Source organism: Diadema antillarum, unplaced genomic scaffold (assembly GCF_040938485.1).
Source record: "Diadema antillarum isolate AM-2024a unplaced genomic scaffold, OU_Dant_1.0 seq00002153_RagTag, whole genome shotgun sequence".
NCBI classification, from domain to species: Eukaryota; Metazoa; Echinodermata; class Echinoidea; order Diadematoida; family Diadematidae; genus Diadema; species Diadema antillarum.
Genome location: NW_027272792.1, coordinates 172,029 through 191,299, shown reverse-complemented (window position 1 = coordinate 191,299; position 19,271 = coordinate 172,029). Strand labels below are relative to the sequence as shown.

The window sequence follows — 19,271 nt, the reverse complement described above, 5'->3', positions numbered from 1 at the left end:
TGTGGTGAAAGTGAGAGTTGCGTTTGCACTATTATACATGCATGATGGCGTACCGAGACATTGTTGTATCTTTAAAGGGGGAAGAATGCTTTACTGGCTTTCTTGAATGAGAACGTCGAAATATACATTGGAATGGTTTGCAGAGACTCCAACCCCAAGCACCTTCTGATCTGGAGATTCTCCCGCCTGAAACCCCTAGCAAACGGGAGACTCCAAGTTTATGTGTGCGAAGCGCGAAGTTCCTAGGGTTATAGATGCTCTCTGGTGCTATCTAAGGCTTATTTTTGCAACATAAGATAGCAGTAAGTGAGAAATCCTTTCCAACGGGAGACATTGAGCCAGGGCGGGAGAAATTAAATCTCAAATGGGAGAACGGGAGATTTTGCAAAAATGGGTTTTCGGCGGGAGATCTCCCGTTGAAAACGGGAGAGTTGGAGTCTCTGGGTTTGTAATGTTGCAGTTGCAATCATGATGGTGATGATTATGATAGTAATAATAATAATGATATTCCTGATGGTTATTATTGTTATTATTACTGCTACTACAATTATTGTCATCAATTTTAATTTCAGTACTGTAGGCCCTATCATAGCAGTACCATCATCATTTCATTATATGTATTTGTCATTTATGGCAATACATACAGTCAGGGACCACATACTGTAGACTTGGATTTTATTTATTTTTTACTCTGGAAAAAAAAAAGAGAAAAGATATATGAAGACATTAGTAGTTCATGTGTGTAAATGAATAGCATGGAAAAGAAAGCGCACGCATTTACGTTGAACACCGCAAAGAAAGACTTAATCAACAACAACAAGCACGGCATACGTGTAGGGACAAGTTGGGTTTGCACCAAGGACTTTGCATCTGATCAATCGATCCCTGACCTTACGTCAGGAATGCTTCGTAGTTGGCATCGAGCTGACCGACTGCCTGCCGTATGAAAACATGGCGGGATCGGGAGCGCAGTGGTGTTTACAAAAGGTGGACTCAGCTACGGCGACGTCCAAGTACAACATAATTCCTCTGAAGAACGGTGATGAGGTACTGACATCCGTTAATATGATGGCACCAATACGGACAAGATGTTCAAAGTTTATTCCAAGTTAAATTCGGCTAAGTGTGCTGTGCATTGAGTATGTTTGAAAGTTGCGGCTTGGGGTTGTGTAGACCTGAGTGTAACACTACAGGTTAGCTGTACGAGCGAGTGAAGCCCACTGCATGCCGCGGATGCCGTGCGTGTGTGCCCTAGAGTGAGTGCAGCTCTTGACTGACAGGTAGGCCTACACGTGTATGTCTAATTCCGCGAATGATATTTGGTGGGTCAGTTTTTTTTTTCCGCTTCTGACCCAGCAAATGTCATTATTATAAATGAGAAGTTTTTCGCGGAATTAGACGTAGGGGTCTACTTGCACTTGTCGGTCAAGTGCAGCTATGCAGCTCAGTCCAGTCCGTCAATGCAGTGACAGTGACTGGCAGTGTGTGTTTTTGTGGAGTGTAGACTACACTAACGGTGGAAAAAAAAAACAAAAAACGGAGCTGATCATATATCGCAGTCCCAACAAATTTTCTAGATCTCTAACATTAACGTTACTGGAACTCATGAAGTGATGGCTTCTCAATCACGAAGTTTTGTTGTAAACTTGTAATGTTAACATGGTTAGGCATCTACAATTTGTATGTAAGCAGAGCAAGAAGAAAGACTTGCGAACTTGACTCTTTGTTTTAGTACATGAGACAATTTTTGTAACGTTAGTGTGACTGTTTTCATTGCGATAGAAAAGAAGTCAAAGGCAAAGCCTACCATTTTTAATGTGCTAAATCTGGAGTCTAGACATCAAATTGTTAAAATAGAACAACCTATAGAAGTTTATTATGACACCTAATAATTTTTTAGCTATCTGATAAGTTGGGCGCTAGAAATCTAGTTAGATCTAGCCTGACCAGGCGCGACACTTGTGTACAGCGACAGGGCTGTGCTGTGTATAGTTACACTAGATCTAAGGGGCACCTCTCACATTAAAGGAATATTCATCATACTCAAACTCATCCTTATTGTCCTCACTGTTCTCGTGAACATTGTGTATCCCTGTTCCATACTTGGTGCGACCTACATTCTTTACATTGTTCACAGTTTTTGACTTGCAGCATTTCGCAAAGTGTCCCTTTTTCTTGCATTTGTTGCAAGTTTTGTCCTTTGCTGGGCAGTGCGTATCCTTGGCCAGATGTCCTTCTCGGCCGCAGCGGTAACACTCTGGTCCCGGTCGTCTGGCGGCTCCCTGCTGGCGTCGGCTATCCATCCTTTCTCTCTGGCTCGATGATGATGACTGTCGTCGTCGGTTAGAGAGCACATGGATACCTCTATGCTGTGATGACGTTTGGGGGCCTGCGTTCATCTGCCTTGTCTGACTTTCCGTCAATTCGATGGTGGCTGCTATGGTACGCAGTTGGTCGAGTGTTAGGTCATCCCCTTTCTCAAGCAGTCTTGCACGGATTTTTGGCGATCTGCATTTCTCGATCACCTGATCGCGAATGCTCTCATCTGCATTCTGGAGGCACATGTTGCTGCTCTCTGTCTCAGCCTTGTTACAAACTGTTCAGTTGTCTCTCCTTCCTTCTGGTTTAGACATTTGAACAAGTACCGCTCGTACGGTATATTCAGTTTCGTTTGAAAGTAACTGTTCAACTTTCTCTTGGCCTTCTCATATGCATCCTGCGTTGACTCCTCATCACTATCAGGAATCGCAAAGAAAATGTCCTGCACTTCTTGTCCAGTGCAGTGTAACAGGAGTGCTCTCTTTTGGTTGGGGTTCTTCACCCCTTTCCCTTCTGCAAACAATTCAAAGGACCTCAGCCATCTTGTCCATGACTGGGCAATCTGGGCTGGATCACCATGTGGGTTGAAGCACCCCACTCCTGGTACATCGACCTCTTTTAATGCTGCCATCCTCACTTGTGGATCCCGAGTTCACAGAATTTAATCGAATTGACCCAAATCTCACTGAATTCAATCAAATGGATCCTTAATTCACTGAATCTAATCAAATGGATCCTCGTCGCCATTTGTAGTATTCTTCTCTCACACGAAGAATGACTATATGCACACAGAGCAAGTTTGCAGTGGGTCTAACTTTATTGATGTCTGGCAGCCAACTCTTCCTCTGGCTGGTATTGTACAACCTATTTACAGGTGGGTATAGTTCATGGACATTGTATACAAACTATGGGTCGACATATGATCTTATAACCAATTATCCAGTGGTCAATTAAGACGGTCTGCCTGGACTACCTGATCTTGCTTGAGCGTGCTTCATTAGTTCATCTAATTACTTGTGGTCGCCAGGCTAGTCTGGTCTGGCTGTCAGTCAAGACACTACAGACATCTAGGCCTAGTGTTACTTTCACACCACCTTGTCAAGTGATTTCTAAATATGCACAAACTCGCTAAACCCCGCGTTCACATTGTCCCCCGCGCCGCGGGGACAGCCTCAAGAGATCTTATCTTTTTTACGACTGACCGTTCACATTGGTATCTCATCTGTCCCCGAGCTGTGGGGGCAATTGGGGCTTGGGGCGAGCTCTGCCAGGCATAGCGCATGCGCACATTTGATGACCACAGCTGGACGCTATCAATTTCGCCCCAAGGTCACTCTCCCCTCCAAATCTTGTCCCCGTACCCGACTTGATTCGCGGGGACGAGGGGACAAGTCCCAGCGAGCGTTCACATTATGGTTTTGGAGGAGAAAGTCCCACAGCTCGGGACTTTCCCCGCGGCGCGGGGGACAATGTGAACGCAGTGAAAGCCTAACCCTGTTGCTGGGCGCTGTAACCAGTAACATGTACATGGTGGGTGGGTTCACTGTTGCGGTTAAACCCAAGCCTAGATTTTCAATAACCTAAAATAATTGCATCCGAGTCTCCAAATTCTGATCAGCTGCTGGTAGAAGTGTTTCTATGTGATGACACTGGCTTTACAAGTGTTAAATTTTTTGAATACCCGGTAACTCCATCTCTTGACATGCAGCTCTGCACACAAACATTTGGTACCGGTACAGAACAATCAGCGCATACAGTTACTTGGTCGATCGTATATGAATGCAGTCATCATCACATGCCCGGCTCTTTCTATATTGTCTTTGAAAAGCTAAACTGTTTTTTTCCCCTTTCCATCAGCGAAGTCTTGCAGAATAGCAGTTGTATACACAGTGGTTGAAATTGTGTGTGTGTGCATTCCTTTATCTCTCTCTCTCTCTCTCTCTCAGTCTTTCCTTCTATCCTTTTTCTTTCATTTTAAAGTATTCGTACATTCGTAACCTCCCCTTTCCTTCATGTTAAAGGCAGCCGATCGCCATCCCTAATGGTACGTAAACTCCAAACGACCGAAGTTTGTGCATGCAATCGCGCAATGCCAGACTCGGTGCTATATCCATAAACGTGTGGAACAATGCTGCCACTGAGACACGTGTGTGTGTGTGTGTGTGTGCGTGTGTGTGTACGCATCATACACGAACATTGTCACCGCGAGCTGCGGTGATTGGAGGAGAGAGGCCAGAAGACGTGTGTGTGTGTTGTGCGTGTGTGTACGCATCATACACAAATATTGTCACCGCGAGCTGCGGTGATTGGAGGAGAGAGGTCAGAAGCCGCGTGGCTCTTTTGGCCTCTCTTCGTGCACATGTGCACTGAGAGTGTGCGTCCATTCGGAAGCTCCCGTGGCTCACTTGGACAGCCATTTTGGGGTAGGAGATTAGGACAGAGAGCTCTCTTGTAGCCCACAGAACTCTTACGTTTTGTTCGCTGACCCATTGAGCCAGCGCTATTCTCATTCGGGGTCACTACATTTGATACAGAATGGGGGAGGCAGCGTGTTGCGTTCGTCTCCGTGCCGCACAAACCACTCGCCACGACTGAGTGTCTTTAATCTTTTCTTTTTCCCCCTCCTGTCTAGCTTTTTTTTTCAATTTCCTATTCAATCTTAATTCCTGCCTATCACTCTGTTCTTTCTTTCCTTCAGGTTGTCTTTCCCTCCAGCTATTGTATGTTTCTTTTTTTTTTTCCTTTCCCATATATCTTTTTCTTCTCTTTCCTTCTTTGTATGTATTGTTTTCTTTATTTCCTTTTCTACCTGTAAATTCTCTTGCTTTCCTTTCTATTCATCTTTCCTTTCTTGCAGTTTGAATTCATTTCTCTTCCATTCTAAGATTCTATCTTTTCTTTATCCTTCACATTTTTGTTTTGTTTTCTTCCTTTCTTTTCAAACATATCCATCTAATCCCTTTCTATTCCTTATAATTTAAGTTTCTCTTGTTCTTTCGTACCTTTGTTGTCGTTTTTTCATTTTAGGTTCATCTTCTATTTTGTAAATCTTTTGTTTTATTTTTTCCAAGTTTGCCTTTTTAAAACTCTGTCTTTTTGTTCATATCCATTTTCCCCTTATCCCATCACCGTTGCACACCTCTAATCTCACCATAAACATACCTTTGCTGACTGCATGCACTCTATCAGTGTATCAGTTACAACTATGCATTCTGTCTCTCATTCTACTGGCAACAACTCAATCGCTTTTTGTGTACAACTGACTGGACTGTGCCACACGTTTGCCTTTCATGAGAAAGTGGTTGCCATTTCTGTACCTGAATTCAAGAATTGATGTGGACAGCATTCGCTGACATCCAAGGAGTTGTATAAAATGAAAACAAATAATGTACATGGTCTTTACTTGAGCAATGAAACCAGATTACACACTCCATTAAAGAAGTGGTGCACTACTCAGCTCGGCTTTGCCCAATTGAAAAGAGCACATTGCGCTCATGACGATTCACTATGTGTGACCCTAATCAGGCTGGGCTTTTTGGCTATGCAATATCTGGAGGGGTCAGATTTTTCAATAGAAACTTTTCTTTTTTTCATAAGATTGTACTGCAATAATACTTGAAATCTATCAGCAGAAAATATCATTGAAAATCTTCAATCTATCCTCTTTGAAATGGTGTATTCAAACACCAAAAATATTATATTATCGAATAAATTAAAAAAAAAATTAGTGTCCTGAAAACTAGAAATGCTTGAAATATCCTTGGGAGCTTTTACTGGATGTGACCAGGGTCTAACCCTGTTCTCCATCAATTAATGGTGTAGACTGTAGACTTCTGAAATATGTTCTGTAAATTTTAAGTCCAGCATCTAGTGTGAGTCCATCCAGAAGCATGCAATCGTGTTATTATTGTTTGTAATTATGTGATGCAGATTTCACACAGTGACCTGTGGCAGTGAATTTAACTTCAATGAATTTCAGGACCCTATTTAATTTGTGAATGGGGGAGGGTTGATGTTTTTGAGAACAACTTTTGTGTCCTCAAGGTCTTGAGCTAAATCTCTCTTAAACTTAAATTACCATTGTTTATTGCTCATTGCTTTTTATGATGTGTAGTGCTGGGCATATCAGTGCTAGTATTGTAGTTGGGATACTTAACAGTTGTATGTTGTGTTCTCCGTATGCAGGTATCTATTGGGAGAGGTACAGATGTGACTATCCAGATGGTGGCAGCCAAGAATGCGTTGAATCTTTCCCGCAAACACTGCATCTTCAAGCAGCTCGAGGACGGGAGCTGGACTGTGATCGACAACAAGGTAATGACTCTGGGACATAAGACCTTTTTGCCTTCCATCTGGGTAATTACTTTCCCTGAGAGACTAGAAGTGCAGTACTTCTTCCACATATGGTGACTTCATAAAGTTGAATCTTGGTCACAGAAGGCATGCATGTGATGATGGATTGATTGATGGATATATTGACCCAAAATAGCAGTACAGTTTGTGTGCTGACACATAATAACATCTGTGTAGCAATCGAAAGTTTTGTTTAGTAATAGTAATGTAAGGAGACACTGATGTCGTGATGATACTAAAAACCAGTGCAGGTAATGAAACTACTGCAGATAGTGAGTGTCGGTCAGGAGATGAAGTTGTCTTGCAGGACTACTTTCAATAATCATACGATGTAGTAGCTTGTTCTTCTAATAAATTGACAGCCTGTTTAACAGAAACTTTTTGATGCACTGATATTGGAGATTAGGACTTAATGCTTCTTTGTAAGATTATCAGAGCACCTTTCTTTCTTTACAGGAAGTAATGGTTGAGTAAGATCGGTTGAAGATGCATTATTTGCCCAACCTGCAAGATGGTTTTAAAACCTGCACTGTAAGATATTTCATGAAAAGCATTAGAGAACGACTGGATTTACAAAGGAAAGGATCATTATCAGAGATTGCAAATTTGTTTCTTTACTTTATTCTCTTGGACTTGTTGACACTTGAGCAGAATATGAAGTTTCACCATGAGTAATTGTATTTTAGTATTGACTTAGAGATAATTTGCTTCCATTTTTCCTCCATGTAGAGTTTGAATGGTGTTTATGTCAATGATCAGAGAGTGCATCCGTTGGCGCCTACAACGTTAAGCGAAGGAGATAAGTTGGAATTGGGCAGGAAGCCCACAGCTGGGGAGACAAATGAGTTTATTTACCTTGTGAGCAAATTAGAACAGTCTGCGGAGGAGGTGGAGAAACTCCTCAAAGCATGGAAGAGGAGGGCGGAGAAGGTGCGACAAAGGTTTGCTGCCAGAGGATCGGTGAACCTTGATAGCGAAAGCAGCGTCAAGAGCAACTCGCAGGCCGGTGGTGGCAGTGGTTCCCTACCGGTGGACAGAAAGCGCAAAGCAAGCGAGGACGGCAACGCCTTTCCCGACTCGACGGCCAACGTCCCGTCGACGTCGGGAGAGGCAAAGAGGACTAGGGTTTCATGCGAGGGTGACTCTGCTGTCGACTCCAAGAACTCGGAGTTCAGGAAACTGGCAGAGGAGCTCGGCTCCAACATGTCGACGGAAGAGATGAAGGAGCTGATGGATCTCCTCAACAGCACCAAGGAAGGGAACGTGCTGGAGAGACTCCGCTCCACCGTCAAGAAGCAGGAGGAGGAACAGGAGGAGAACGTGAGGCTGGAGGAGGTCTACAAGACCAGGGTGGAGGAGAAAGAGAAGGAGCTGCGGCAGAAGGACGAGAAACTGTTGGAGCTCCAGGAGGAAGCCCTGAAGATGCAGAATCGACTCCAGAAGGAGAAAGAGGAGGCCCTGGCCAAGATGCAGGAGGAGATGCAGGCTGTCTTGGAGACGCAGGTCAAGGAGAAGGAGACGGTGCTGATGGAGCAGCTTCGACAGCAGCGAGAAGACCTCCTGCACGAAAAAGAGAAGGTACAGCTTTTCTTTGCTACAAAATTTGCTGTACAGAGTTTGCCAGGAAGATGTTGTATTAGACTGAATAATGTGCAGAAAGAGGTATCAAATCTTGTGATATTTGAGGGAATCACACTGGAAGTGAACAGTATTTAACAGTTTTAAGAGTAAATGTAGTTTGCTAAGTGAATTTCTGTTTACATGCTCACATTCAGCAAAGAATTCTTTATCATAATCCATATTGCCATGGCAGAATTTTTCTTAAATATATCACATCACCGTAATATTTGATGATGGTGCCCAAGAGGTCCACATGCTTGCTCAAGTATTCAGAAGGCAAAACTTTGTAAAAAAGTTACGGCACCGAAGCAGAATTATCATTGCTAATGAAGTGTTATTTGTGTTGGAAATTCCAAAATCTAGGTTGATCATATCATTTAGGTAAGGATCTAAGCTTTAGTGTAACCCCACCATTTATCCCACAAAGTAGTGATATATGTTAACATCAAAGCTGATCTATATCTGTTGATCTTTCTTTTGCCAGTGCCTCTGGAGTTAAGTGATATTGCTCAAGGTTATTTTAATAGTTCTCTTTCCAGGTAGGATATTGGGAATAAAGAAATAGATTAGTGATAAGCCTAGCTATTCATTCCAAAGGAATTTGGTGGAAATACGAAAACATCTATATCTCGAAAATTAGGATGTCATGGAGATATCAAGATGATTTCACTTTTATGTATTTTTTTTTCCAGAAAAGAAAGTTATTATGATAGAATTTTTCCAAACCCCAATAAAGTGATTAATTCATATCCAAGTTTCATTGAATTTAGGTAGTCAACATGCATATTCAGGATTTCATGATCAAGCATTCAGAGCATTTATTTTTTGGACAATATCCTTCCAGATAGTGCCATTTTACTATTTTTTAAAGACCACAATTTGAAGTTAACCCAACAATTTTAAGCTATGTTGAAGATGGTAACTAACATTTTGAAGCAAGATAGCACTTAGAAAGCAAAATCAGTATTGAATGCAGTACAATGTCTTGTTAGGTGTGCCCTTCTGGTTCTCAACCAACGGAATTGTTTTAAGTCAGCTACACGCACACACGCACACCCCTACACACACTCCACTTTCATTTCACGAGATGCAGTCCCTCCTCCCTTCAATCACAGGTTGAGAGCACACTGCAGGAGGAGTTCAGCAAGCAGCTGGCGGAGAAGGACCGGAACCTGAAGGAGGAGCAGGAGGCCATGAGGGGCCAGCTAGAGGAGGCCATCAGGGAGAAGGAGGCCCAGATGTTGGCCCAGCTGGAGGCAGAGAAGCAGGCTGTCATCAGGGAGAAAGAAAAGGTGAGCTGCTTCTTTAAAAAAGCCATTCCTTAACTTTTGAGCTTTCTGTTATAACACCTACAAAATGGCCACCATTATGCCAAAAGAGAATTTGGCCCTATAGATATAAGAGAGGTGTATGATGACCGTATCACAGCAATTACCCCCAAGGACAATTACCCCCAAGGACGATTACCCTCCCCCCCCCCCCCCCCCCCCCCCCCCCCCCCCGTGATACAGTTGGAGTAAAGATTAGGGTTTGGGTTAGGTTTAGGGTTAGAGTTTGGGTAAGGGTTAGGGTCAGGGGAAGGGTCTGGGGTAATTATCCAGGGGATAATTGTCCTAGAATCATTATAACTACAAGCCATATTCAAGTGGACTTCTTTCAAAGAGTGTAGTTTGAATTAAGATTAGGAAAAAAATGAAATTTCCTCTCTGATGGACAGTATGAAATAAAACAGTTAAATTGATTATTCAAGTTTCGCATTTCTTTCTGGAACGCGTGATATGCTATAATTTTACTCCTTAAGTTTTTACCCCACAGAGAAAGAAGCTCCAACTAAGGGCTTTGAAATGAGGTCTGCATAATTATGTGGTGATTTAGCAAATCACCAAGTTGTAAATATTGTCGTAAACTGATGTGATTGTTTGAGCTTGCTTCTGTAGGTACCTAAAAACAGAGCCACCCTGGTCATGTGGCAGGTTGTATCTTTGTCATATTACAAAAGATAAATAGATTTAAAAAAAATAGAATTCAGGAAAGAGAAGGTAGGAATTCATACCACCATACAGGTGAAACAGGTGTATCAGGGCAATTACCCCCCCCCCCCCCTCTAAATTCTGGTTAGTGATATGGTTGGAGTAAAGATTAGGATTAGGGTTAGGTTTAGGTTAGAGTTTGGGTTAGGGTTAGGTTCAGGATTAGGAATAGGGTTAGGGTTAGGGTCAGGGGAAGGGTGCGGGGTAATTGCCCAGGGGTAATTGCCGTAGACTCGAAACAGGGAATGGCCCAAAGTCAGTTGTATTAATATTACACAGCTATTCTTCCATAGGGTCCCATGTGACATCACTGGCAGTGAACTTGTTTGAGCTAGTATGATTTGAATTTGACTTGATTTGTAAAGAATGGTCACATAAGAGAATTTAAGCATTGATATCTGTAGTGGAGGGATTTCATCAGTATACAAATGATGCACAGGTCTGAATGTGTCGGTAGGAATTGTGTACATAAGGTAACTATGGAACTGTTTAACCCATGAGGTGCGACACACGAAAAGACATGTGCATAATCTGTTATAGAACGGTGGACAAATTTTGGCCAAAAATCAAATTTTTTTTCAACCATGCATCTGGTAATTACCGACGCATGGCAAATTTACTGGATGCATGGCTAGCCATGCGTCCAGTAATTACCGACGCATGGCAAATTTACTGGATGCATGGCTAGCCATGCGTCGGTAATTACCGGACGCATGATTGAAAAAAATGGATTTTTAACACATTTTCAGTCATTTTATTTCAATTTTTATGAAATGCAATACTAAAACTTACCATTTCTGAAATGAAGGCCTTCTAATCTTGCTTGCATTGTAGCAGCGTTGTAAGTATGGAAGTTCGAGTCCAACTCCAAGTTCAAGAACGCATACGTACATGTCTATAGACACATCAAACACTTAACGCATTTACAAGTCCATAGCAACATGACTAGCTGTTATGGATGTGTACTGCGCAGTTGTTGAAATTGAAGTTATGACTATGACTGGTAGTACACACAGTGTTGCTGTCTGATGACAGTGAAACGGAGAGTTGGCGTTGAGCAGGCTGTACAGATTGTTGCACTTCTGTAAATGGTGCTCGGGTGCGAGATGGTGATGTTGGTGCAGTCTGAAGAGCCACTTGCTAGTTCCGAACGTCAACATCAACTGCATTATCCACTGGCACTGTTGTAGACGTAGATGGACAAGAGCTCACCTTACCCAAGTGAATCTTGCTTGCGATCTTACTAGACATCTCCTTCTTTCTTTCATTGCTGGTTTTTGAATAGATCTTGAGCGAACTCTCACTCTGATGTCCACTGACAGACATTATGTCTCTTGATGGAAATCCAGCATTGTCGAGTGTGGTAACACACGTTGCCCGGAGGCAGTGGTTTGTGTAAACCTAACTGCACTTGGCAGCAGTTGAGATCACTTTCATTTTGTTGGCCAGAGTGTTTATCCCTACTGGAATGTTACAGTACCATGGGTCATTATCACTCAGTGGTGCAGTTGGTTTAGGCTTCTGCCAAAACCCTTGGCAAGATGGATTTAGTTTTGAAACATAGAACTGGAATGATTTGACAGGACATCTGTCATTTCCAGGGATTTCATACATGAACCCTCCACTTTCAACTACATCGTCATTCTCCCTGCGATTTTTAGTGAGCTGATCACGTTTCCTCACATATCGAATTCCATCTTCATCAGTACACACAGTTAAGTCAGATGCTTTAAAATCACGAATATTCTCCCTTCCTCGGTTACCAAAGAAGGTTAAAATATCCATGAATGCCTTGTTTTGTAGTCCTTGTGGTTTGGTGCAATACGTTTGCTCTGATGATTTTATCTTTTCAAAGTCAGCTGGAGAAATTGGGTCCTTGTGTTTAGTACTGCCGAGTCCCTCTCGCTTCAGTTTAACTAAAACTGCCTTTAACATACGAACATTCTCAGGAAAGTGAGTTTTGTTACAGATGTCAATATTGTGCTTGTCAAGAAAGTGACGCTGAATCCTGTACCTGATGTATTGCATGGACTTCTTAATATACAGTAAACCATCCTCTTTACGTACCGATGCATAAAATGAAGTCAGCAAAGTGTCCAAATCATGCACAGAAATGTCAGTTAAATCCACAGGTTAAATCCTTGCGAAAGTCTCCAATCTAGAATATCCAAATTTGATTGATTTTTTAGTGCTTGCAGTATCCGAGCTGTCAAGTAAAGCAGCTATTTCGCAGTCAGTCAAGAGATCAAAATAACCGGGGCTGCCGCAGCCATCTTGCTCGTACAGTAGCCTAAAAGTGTGCGATAGCTTGTTTACAGTGGCTATCGTCAGTGATCGTAATAATCATTAGATATCGAACGTCTGTCCAGTAAAAATCAACGCACAGCTCTCAACCAATCAGATCGCAGGATTCTCGCTACCTGTTCTATAATAATGTTTTGGTGGCAGCCAATGAATGATGGGCATAGACAGAGTATGACAACTTGGTGGATTTTGATACAACAGTGCTAAGGCCTCCGGTTGATGTGTTTTGTGTACTTGCGGGCTTGCGAGAACTACAATAGAGCGATACCATTACGTGTGCAACCATTGTCGTTTTGCCGGTAGGTTGAAGAGAAGCTGCACACGGCTCTGGAGAAGGACAGAGGCTTGGAGGAAGAAAAACAACGACTCGACGCCATCATTCAGCAGAAAGAGAAGGAGAAGACAGACATGGAGATGGAGGTTTGTCTGGTTGTACAAATATTCAGAATTAACTCTCCCTATTGCATATAAATATAAACATTTTGCTGATATCTGTCTGGTCCATACGTTGGCTGTAACTAAGTGCAAAGGTATGAGGTGATCTTACGCACCCACTTGCAACATGCGAAGGTCAAACGGTGTGTTCACGTATAGACTTCCAGTGATGCTGAGTTACTGTGCAGCAGGCATGGGCTGAGCGTATGTGCGGTAATCACATCTAGTTTTTCCATTTTTATCGTGACTAAAACATTGTCACTTCACCATAGAAATGCATTTTCTGAGCTTATAACCTCATATTTCATTTTCCAACACATAACAATTGGTGAGAAAATCTACAAATTGTTATATGGTTTGGAGATAATGCTCCATGCTTTTCATGTACGATCAAATAGATCTTGCACTGTGCATTGGCACGTTGTTGAAAAATTGTTATGCAAATTAAGTTGCGGAGCCACTATTTGAGTATTTACAGATAGATGCGATAGGGAGAATTATTTGGAGTTCCCTTGTGTGAACAACAAAGATTGTTCATTGTTAAGAAAATCATTGATGTTCACTGCGAAGATTTATGTCAATAAAAATCAAAACCTCCACCACGCAACGTTCTCTTTTAAAGGAGAATTTCGGACTCGTTAAAAGTTAGTCTGAAAAGAAAGAATAATTGAGATTTGATCAAAACTCAATAAGAATTATGAAAGTTATGAAATTATATAGTTTTGCTATTGCTTGCAAAACAGTACTCAAACAGTTGATATGAATATGCCAATGAGCGATCTGAGGATGTCATCCCCTTACAATTTTATATTGATCTTGTACAGAAGTTACTAAAATTCATTTTTTTCTGCAATGAAAATGTGAAGCAATGTTATTCCTAGCTGGAGAACTTCCAAATAGTGATCATGTGATGATGATTAGTGATATGTTAGGATTTGAGACTGGGGCATAATTGCATTTGAACAGAAAACTTGAAATTTCAAGACTTTGTGTGCAGACTGCATAGCAAGTTGTGAGGCATTGATGATATCTCACTGATTTGAATGCCAGTATTTATCTTGGCTGTTCAAAAACTATACATGAAAATCAGCGAAACTTCGCAAATTCTGAACATCCTTGATATTCATCAAATTTCGACTGTTATGCTTATGAAAATTTACGCCTTCTTATCAGACTAACTTTTCATAAGTCTGGTGTTCCCCTTTGAAATTTCAGATATTACAACCCTGTTTAATTGACCACAAGATTAGGAACAAAATTGTGTATTATCTTATTTTTTATTTTTTAAACTAGGTGGAAGCAAGCCGGCAAAAACGTGAGCAAGAAGAGCAGGAGACGATAGCAAAGGCTCGGCAAGCAGCACTGGAAGATTTTGCAGATGTCATGGAAAATGAACTGCAGTGCAGTATCTGTTCAGAACTCTTCATACAGGTAAAATCCCTGTCAAGAGGGAAAAAAGAAAGACTGTTGGTGGATTAGAGCAGATGAGTGAATGTTGTTTTGGATTTTTTGGACCACTCGTACTAATCATTAAACAGTAAATACACAGTCTTATGTCGATCGATATGATGAAGTGGGGTCTTTTATGTGAATAAAGGGATGAAAGGGATGACAAGCTACTGAAAGTATTCAAAGAATACAGTAGATATGATATCATTTATGTTATATGTTATAAAGATATACCTCTGCTCATACATTTAATGCAATGTCTTGTGCTTGATGAGTTGAAATACAGTGTACTCCCATTATAACGAACTTCGTGGTACCGGCAATTTTCTTTCGTTATATCGAAATTTCGTTATAAACGAACAAGTAAACAATAAAAAACATAGAACGGATAATGCGGTGGCCTGAATTTTTGTTTCGTTGTAACCGGAATTTTGTTATAACCATGTTCGTTATAACAGGAGTGCACTGTACTGTGAATCTTAATTTGATACAGCATGTAGATTATGATGTGAAAATTTCCCTAGTTCACTCTCCAAACATGAATAGATGTACATCTCATATCAGGCTTTACCTGGCAGCACTAGAAATCATCACTGAAAGTGTGACATAATTTGAAGTTGAAGTGAAACATATATTGTGCAATCACATTATCCCATATGATTCATGATGTGGCTGTGCCACAAGATGGCCTCAAGGAGTCTCACAAAGAAGTCTCTTACATGGATTACTCCGTGTAATATTGTATTTCTTTTTCTCGCGGAACTTAACGACAGGCGACCACTTTGAACTGCTCCCACTCGTTCTGCGCGTACTGCATCGCCGCCTGGCTGAAGCGCAAGAGGGAGTGCCCGATCTGCCGCGCCCCCACGAGCTCCCACAACCGCTCCATCGTCCTCGACAACTACATCGACAAGATGGTGGAGAGGCTGGGGGAGGAGGCGAGACAGAGGCGACGAGAAATCCTGCAGGAAAGACAGGGTAAGAAACAAGTAGGTCACTCGCAGTGGACAGGAGTGGACGCTAGTTTTATTCGCCACTCATTGTGTTTTGTGGTAGTCTTTCTTCCTTCAGTGCCATCCACTAATCCCCCCCCCCCCACCCAATTGATCTCCATCCTTTCTGTTTGTCTCTGTTTTGCACCAGGGAGGTGTTAGAGAAGGAATGGAATCGCTTCGCAGTTTGTGCAAATTTATGCGTAGGTTCTATAGCATGACAATTTAATGCTCTAGCATTTCACTGCCTCTGATGTTCCACGCTCCAAGCCGCTCTTCTGAAGAGTTTGGATATGACGACCAAGGAAGAGATTCTTGTTAATAAAAATTTTAAGCTGCATTTCAGGGGAAATGTTGAAATTCTGTATGGAAGTTGGTGGTAATCTTGTACGGAACGGTTACTTTAAGTTTTTCTTGAAATCTCTGTGTTATTGATACCCCCAGACTGAAAAAGGAGTATTTGTATCTCATTAAAAAAAAACATCTTTGGTGTATTTGTGCATAATATTGTTTGTCAGGTTTGCACTTATATTTTAAATCTTTCAAATTACGTCATTGGCAAATGCACGTTTTTGCATGTTTAGTGGCATTTTACAGTTCAAAAAATACAATTTTTACCAATTTTCGTAGCATGTCCTGTATTCTTTGCACACTAAACTATTGATGCCGAAAAATTCTGAACGGGACAACGAATTGCTGCTGGCTAGGTATGTTGTATTTTAGGAATGATGCATGCTTAAACATAAGTGCTGTCTTTTGCCAAAGCAATTTATTAACACCTGCAACAGAGTGCATAACTTCTGGGCGGCATGGAGGATGGGTACAATGGAGAGATTCTTGTTTCTTCTCCTTCTCTAACACCTCCTTGGTTGCACAATCTTTGTAATCCTTCTTTATACCAAGCAAGTCCTAGAGCCCAAATATCTACAGGTGGTTTGATGCTGCATCTGTGTAATACAGGGTTTTACTATTCACAGTTAGTATACAAATGATGCACAGGTCTGAGTGCATAGGTTGGAATTGTGTGCATAAGGTGACTGTGGAATTGTTAAGACTAGATTCCATAGTTCTTGCATGTAAACTCTTCTTACTGACGCATGAAAAGACACATGCATCACCTGTTTTGTAGAAGGGTGAACAAATTGTTACCATGAATCCAGAAAATGTACCAGCTTTTTTATTTGGCAAGATATTTTAGAAAATCTGACTTTCTGCTTCTTTCTTCATTGACACATCTAAGATTGCGAAGTCTTCGCAAAGTTTGTACACACTGGCAGACAACTTCAGTTCTCAATAGTTCTCGAGCTATGGGTCACGTGTGCACATGCGCAACAAAAATGAAAGCGCAATGTGTGACAGCTCATGATTGTTGCATAGCTAGGTACACACATACATCACAGTGACCTTATGCTTCTGAGGCACAGCCCACAAACATGTGGTAGACTGGTCATGTGACAAACTTTGCACGTTATCAGCTGCAAGCATTCACGATGCGCAAAGATTGAAAAGATTGGCGGGGGTGCGGGAAATATCCCTAGTTTGAGTGGGTTTGAGTGAGTTTAAGAAGTTTTGTGGGAAGTTTGCGGTCACACTGGTAAAACTTTGAGATCTAGAAGGATGCAATCTTGAACTTCACAATACTTTGCCAGTGTGACAGCGGCTTTTTAGTTTTGCGCACAGATATGGCTTTTGGCATGAAACCTACTTTTTGCTTTACTGCTCAATTAATCAAGTAACTTGCTTTCATGTATCTGCTCCTGTATATGCATGCAGCAATAGAGGGAGAAATCAATATTAGTCACTCATTATATAATAGAAAAAAATGTGCGCATCCACTCACACAGGAGGAGCCGCCACGACTCAAGGCCTAGTAAGCTGTATTGTCACGCACCTTGTTCATGTACTGTGTACTGCGTACCAGTACATGTACAATGTATGTAGCATTCATGTAAGGATCAGAGCTAATATATTTGTCTGTTGTTAATTTGACATATAAAACCCGACTTGCAAAATTTGCAAAAATTTAACTCTGCGAAATATATGGCGTTTATGCAGTATGTGCCAACCTGCCCTGTGTGTACATGTGCACTTATAAATAGCATATTGTTTGTATCCCTATGTCTGCATCATAAAGAGTGCAAAATTGCTCGTAGAGCGATTCGTCTCCCAAACTTAACTCTACTTCTTGTTTAGGGCTGCATTTAGAATATTTTGCGTACCAAGAAGCATGGTTTTAAAACCTAGTTTTGAGACAATGTTTTGCAACATGGTTTGACAAAGCAGCACATATAATAGGTTCTCCCAAGTGTTGTTTTTTTTTTGTGTGTGTGGGGTCGTTGGACTGTGACAACTGAATGCACATCTCACTATACGCAGCTTCTCCCTTGGCAATTGGATCAAACAATGATCAGCTGACCTGCATATTTTTTTCAGTACAATTTTGACATTGTCTAAATTGTGTCTGAAATCTCGGTTGTGCATATGACCAAACTTTCAAAACTTTTCTTCCTGTTAAATGTGGTTTTGAATCGCACTTCCACAGTGCATTTCATAAACTGTGTTTATAATCATGATAACCATTGATAACAAAATGTAAACCATAAATTATGGTTTCAAAAATATGTTTCCATCCAGAAAAATTTGCTCTAAATGCACCTTAAGTTAGTTTGTACATGAGAATTGGTCATCTTTTTAGGAGATCATCGATGGTTGGAGCAGGACTGGGCTTTGCTGACTTCATCTCTGCTTGATAACCACCCCACTATTCTATCCCGTCTTCTTCTTATGTAGAGCAGGACGCAGGAAATGATGGCAGGGTTCGACGCCACAGAAATGACGAGCCCGTGGAGGTCTCCGACGACAGTGAAGAAGATGACGCGTCTTCTTACGAGAGTCCCGACCCAGAGGACTACTACTGGGAGCGGGATGCTTGGGGATCATACCGGGTCCGCTATGAGGATGGAACCATCATTACTGATCGCAGCGAGGACGAGGAAGACAGCGACGCCTACTGGTAGAATAGGCGGAGAGCACGGAAGAGGAAGTGCGAATATTGCTGTTCATGAACAAATATAAATAGATCCTCTCCACACCTAAGAAAGAGAAACTGCTTGAATCAATCCTAAAAGACATACAGCAAAATCTTCAGAGGATGCTCACTAGCTACCCATGAGAGCGAATGTTACAGACTCTCCTTGAGCTTCTTGTTTTTTTCAGTCAGACACCACCAGTGCTCACAGGGACTTTAAGGGTTTGATTAAATCGTTCTGCACTCTGTTTGTATCCCTACATTCTTTCTAGAGCAGGGTCGAGACGCGGCGGCTCCGGTAGTTGAGGTCGACGAGGAGGAAGAGAGCTCGGACGTGGATTCCAACTCGAGTGGTCGCGCCTGGGATTACGACAGGTACGGGCGATTCAGGAGGGTGCGCTACAACGACGATGGTTACATCATTTACACTGAAGAGGAAGAGGAGGAGGAGGAGGATGAAGATCTAGATGAGTGGTAGATATGAGGATGTTTCCAGCGATAGACATCAATGACAGGAGCATGGTGATGGAACATGCACCACCTCGTTGAAAACTCTGCCTTGGGACCATGACATATTCCGCCTGGCCAGTGGTCAGTGACTAGGCAAGGCAGTCAACTCTAGAGGACCAATTTGCTGGTTTCTCATTTTTTGCTCTTCCGAGACTTGCCAAGCATCTCCTGCTGTTTGTATATGAGACGATGGGAGAGTACATGTTCGCAGCATTCATATATGGATGTGAA

At 41.8% G+C, this 19,271-nt stretch overlaps 1 protein-coding gene and 1 pseudogene across 1 annotated transcript; one reads left to right on the top strand and one right to left on the bottom strand.

The window, feature by feature from the left end:
• The first annotated feature begins 951 nt into the window (after positions 1-951).
• On the top strand, positions 952-18,339 carry LOC139714060 (E3 ubiquitin-protein ligase RNF8-like). Its single transcript, XM_071625787.1, has 8 exons — positions 952-1,047; positions 6,505-6,633; positions 7,402-8,250; positions 9,408-9,584; positions 12,930-13,046; positions 14,355-14,492; positions 15,284-15,488; positions 18,298-18,339. Exons 1-8 carry the CDS (start codon positions 952-954, stop codon positions 18,309-18,311), a joined length of 1,725 nt encoding a protein of 574 aa, XP_071481888.1. The 3' UTR covers positions 18,312-18,339.
• On the bottom strand, positions 11,463-12,897 carry LOC139714063 (uncharacterized; annotated as a pseudogene).
• Positions 18,340-19,271: the final 932 nt, after the last annotated feature.

Excerpts from the sequence above, each read along its gene's own strand:
- LOC139714060 (XM_071625787.1), top strand. The coding sequence starts at position 952 with ATGGCGGGATCGGGAGCGCAGTGGTGTTTACAAAAGGTGGACTCAGCT. Across the intron at positions 1,048-6,504 it reads CTCTGAAGAACGGTGATGAG|GTATCTATTGGGAGAGGTAC; the intron begins GTACTGACATCC and ends CTCCGTATGCAG. Across the intron at positions 9,585-12,929 it reads TCATCAGGGAGAAAGAAAAG|GTTGAAGAGAAGCTGCACAC; the intron begins GTGAGCTGCTTC and ends TTTTGCCGGTAG.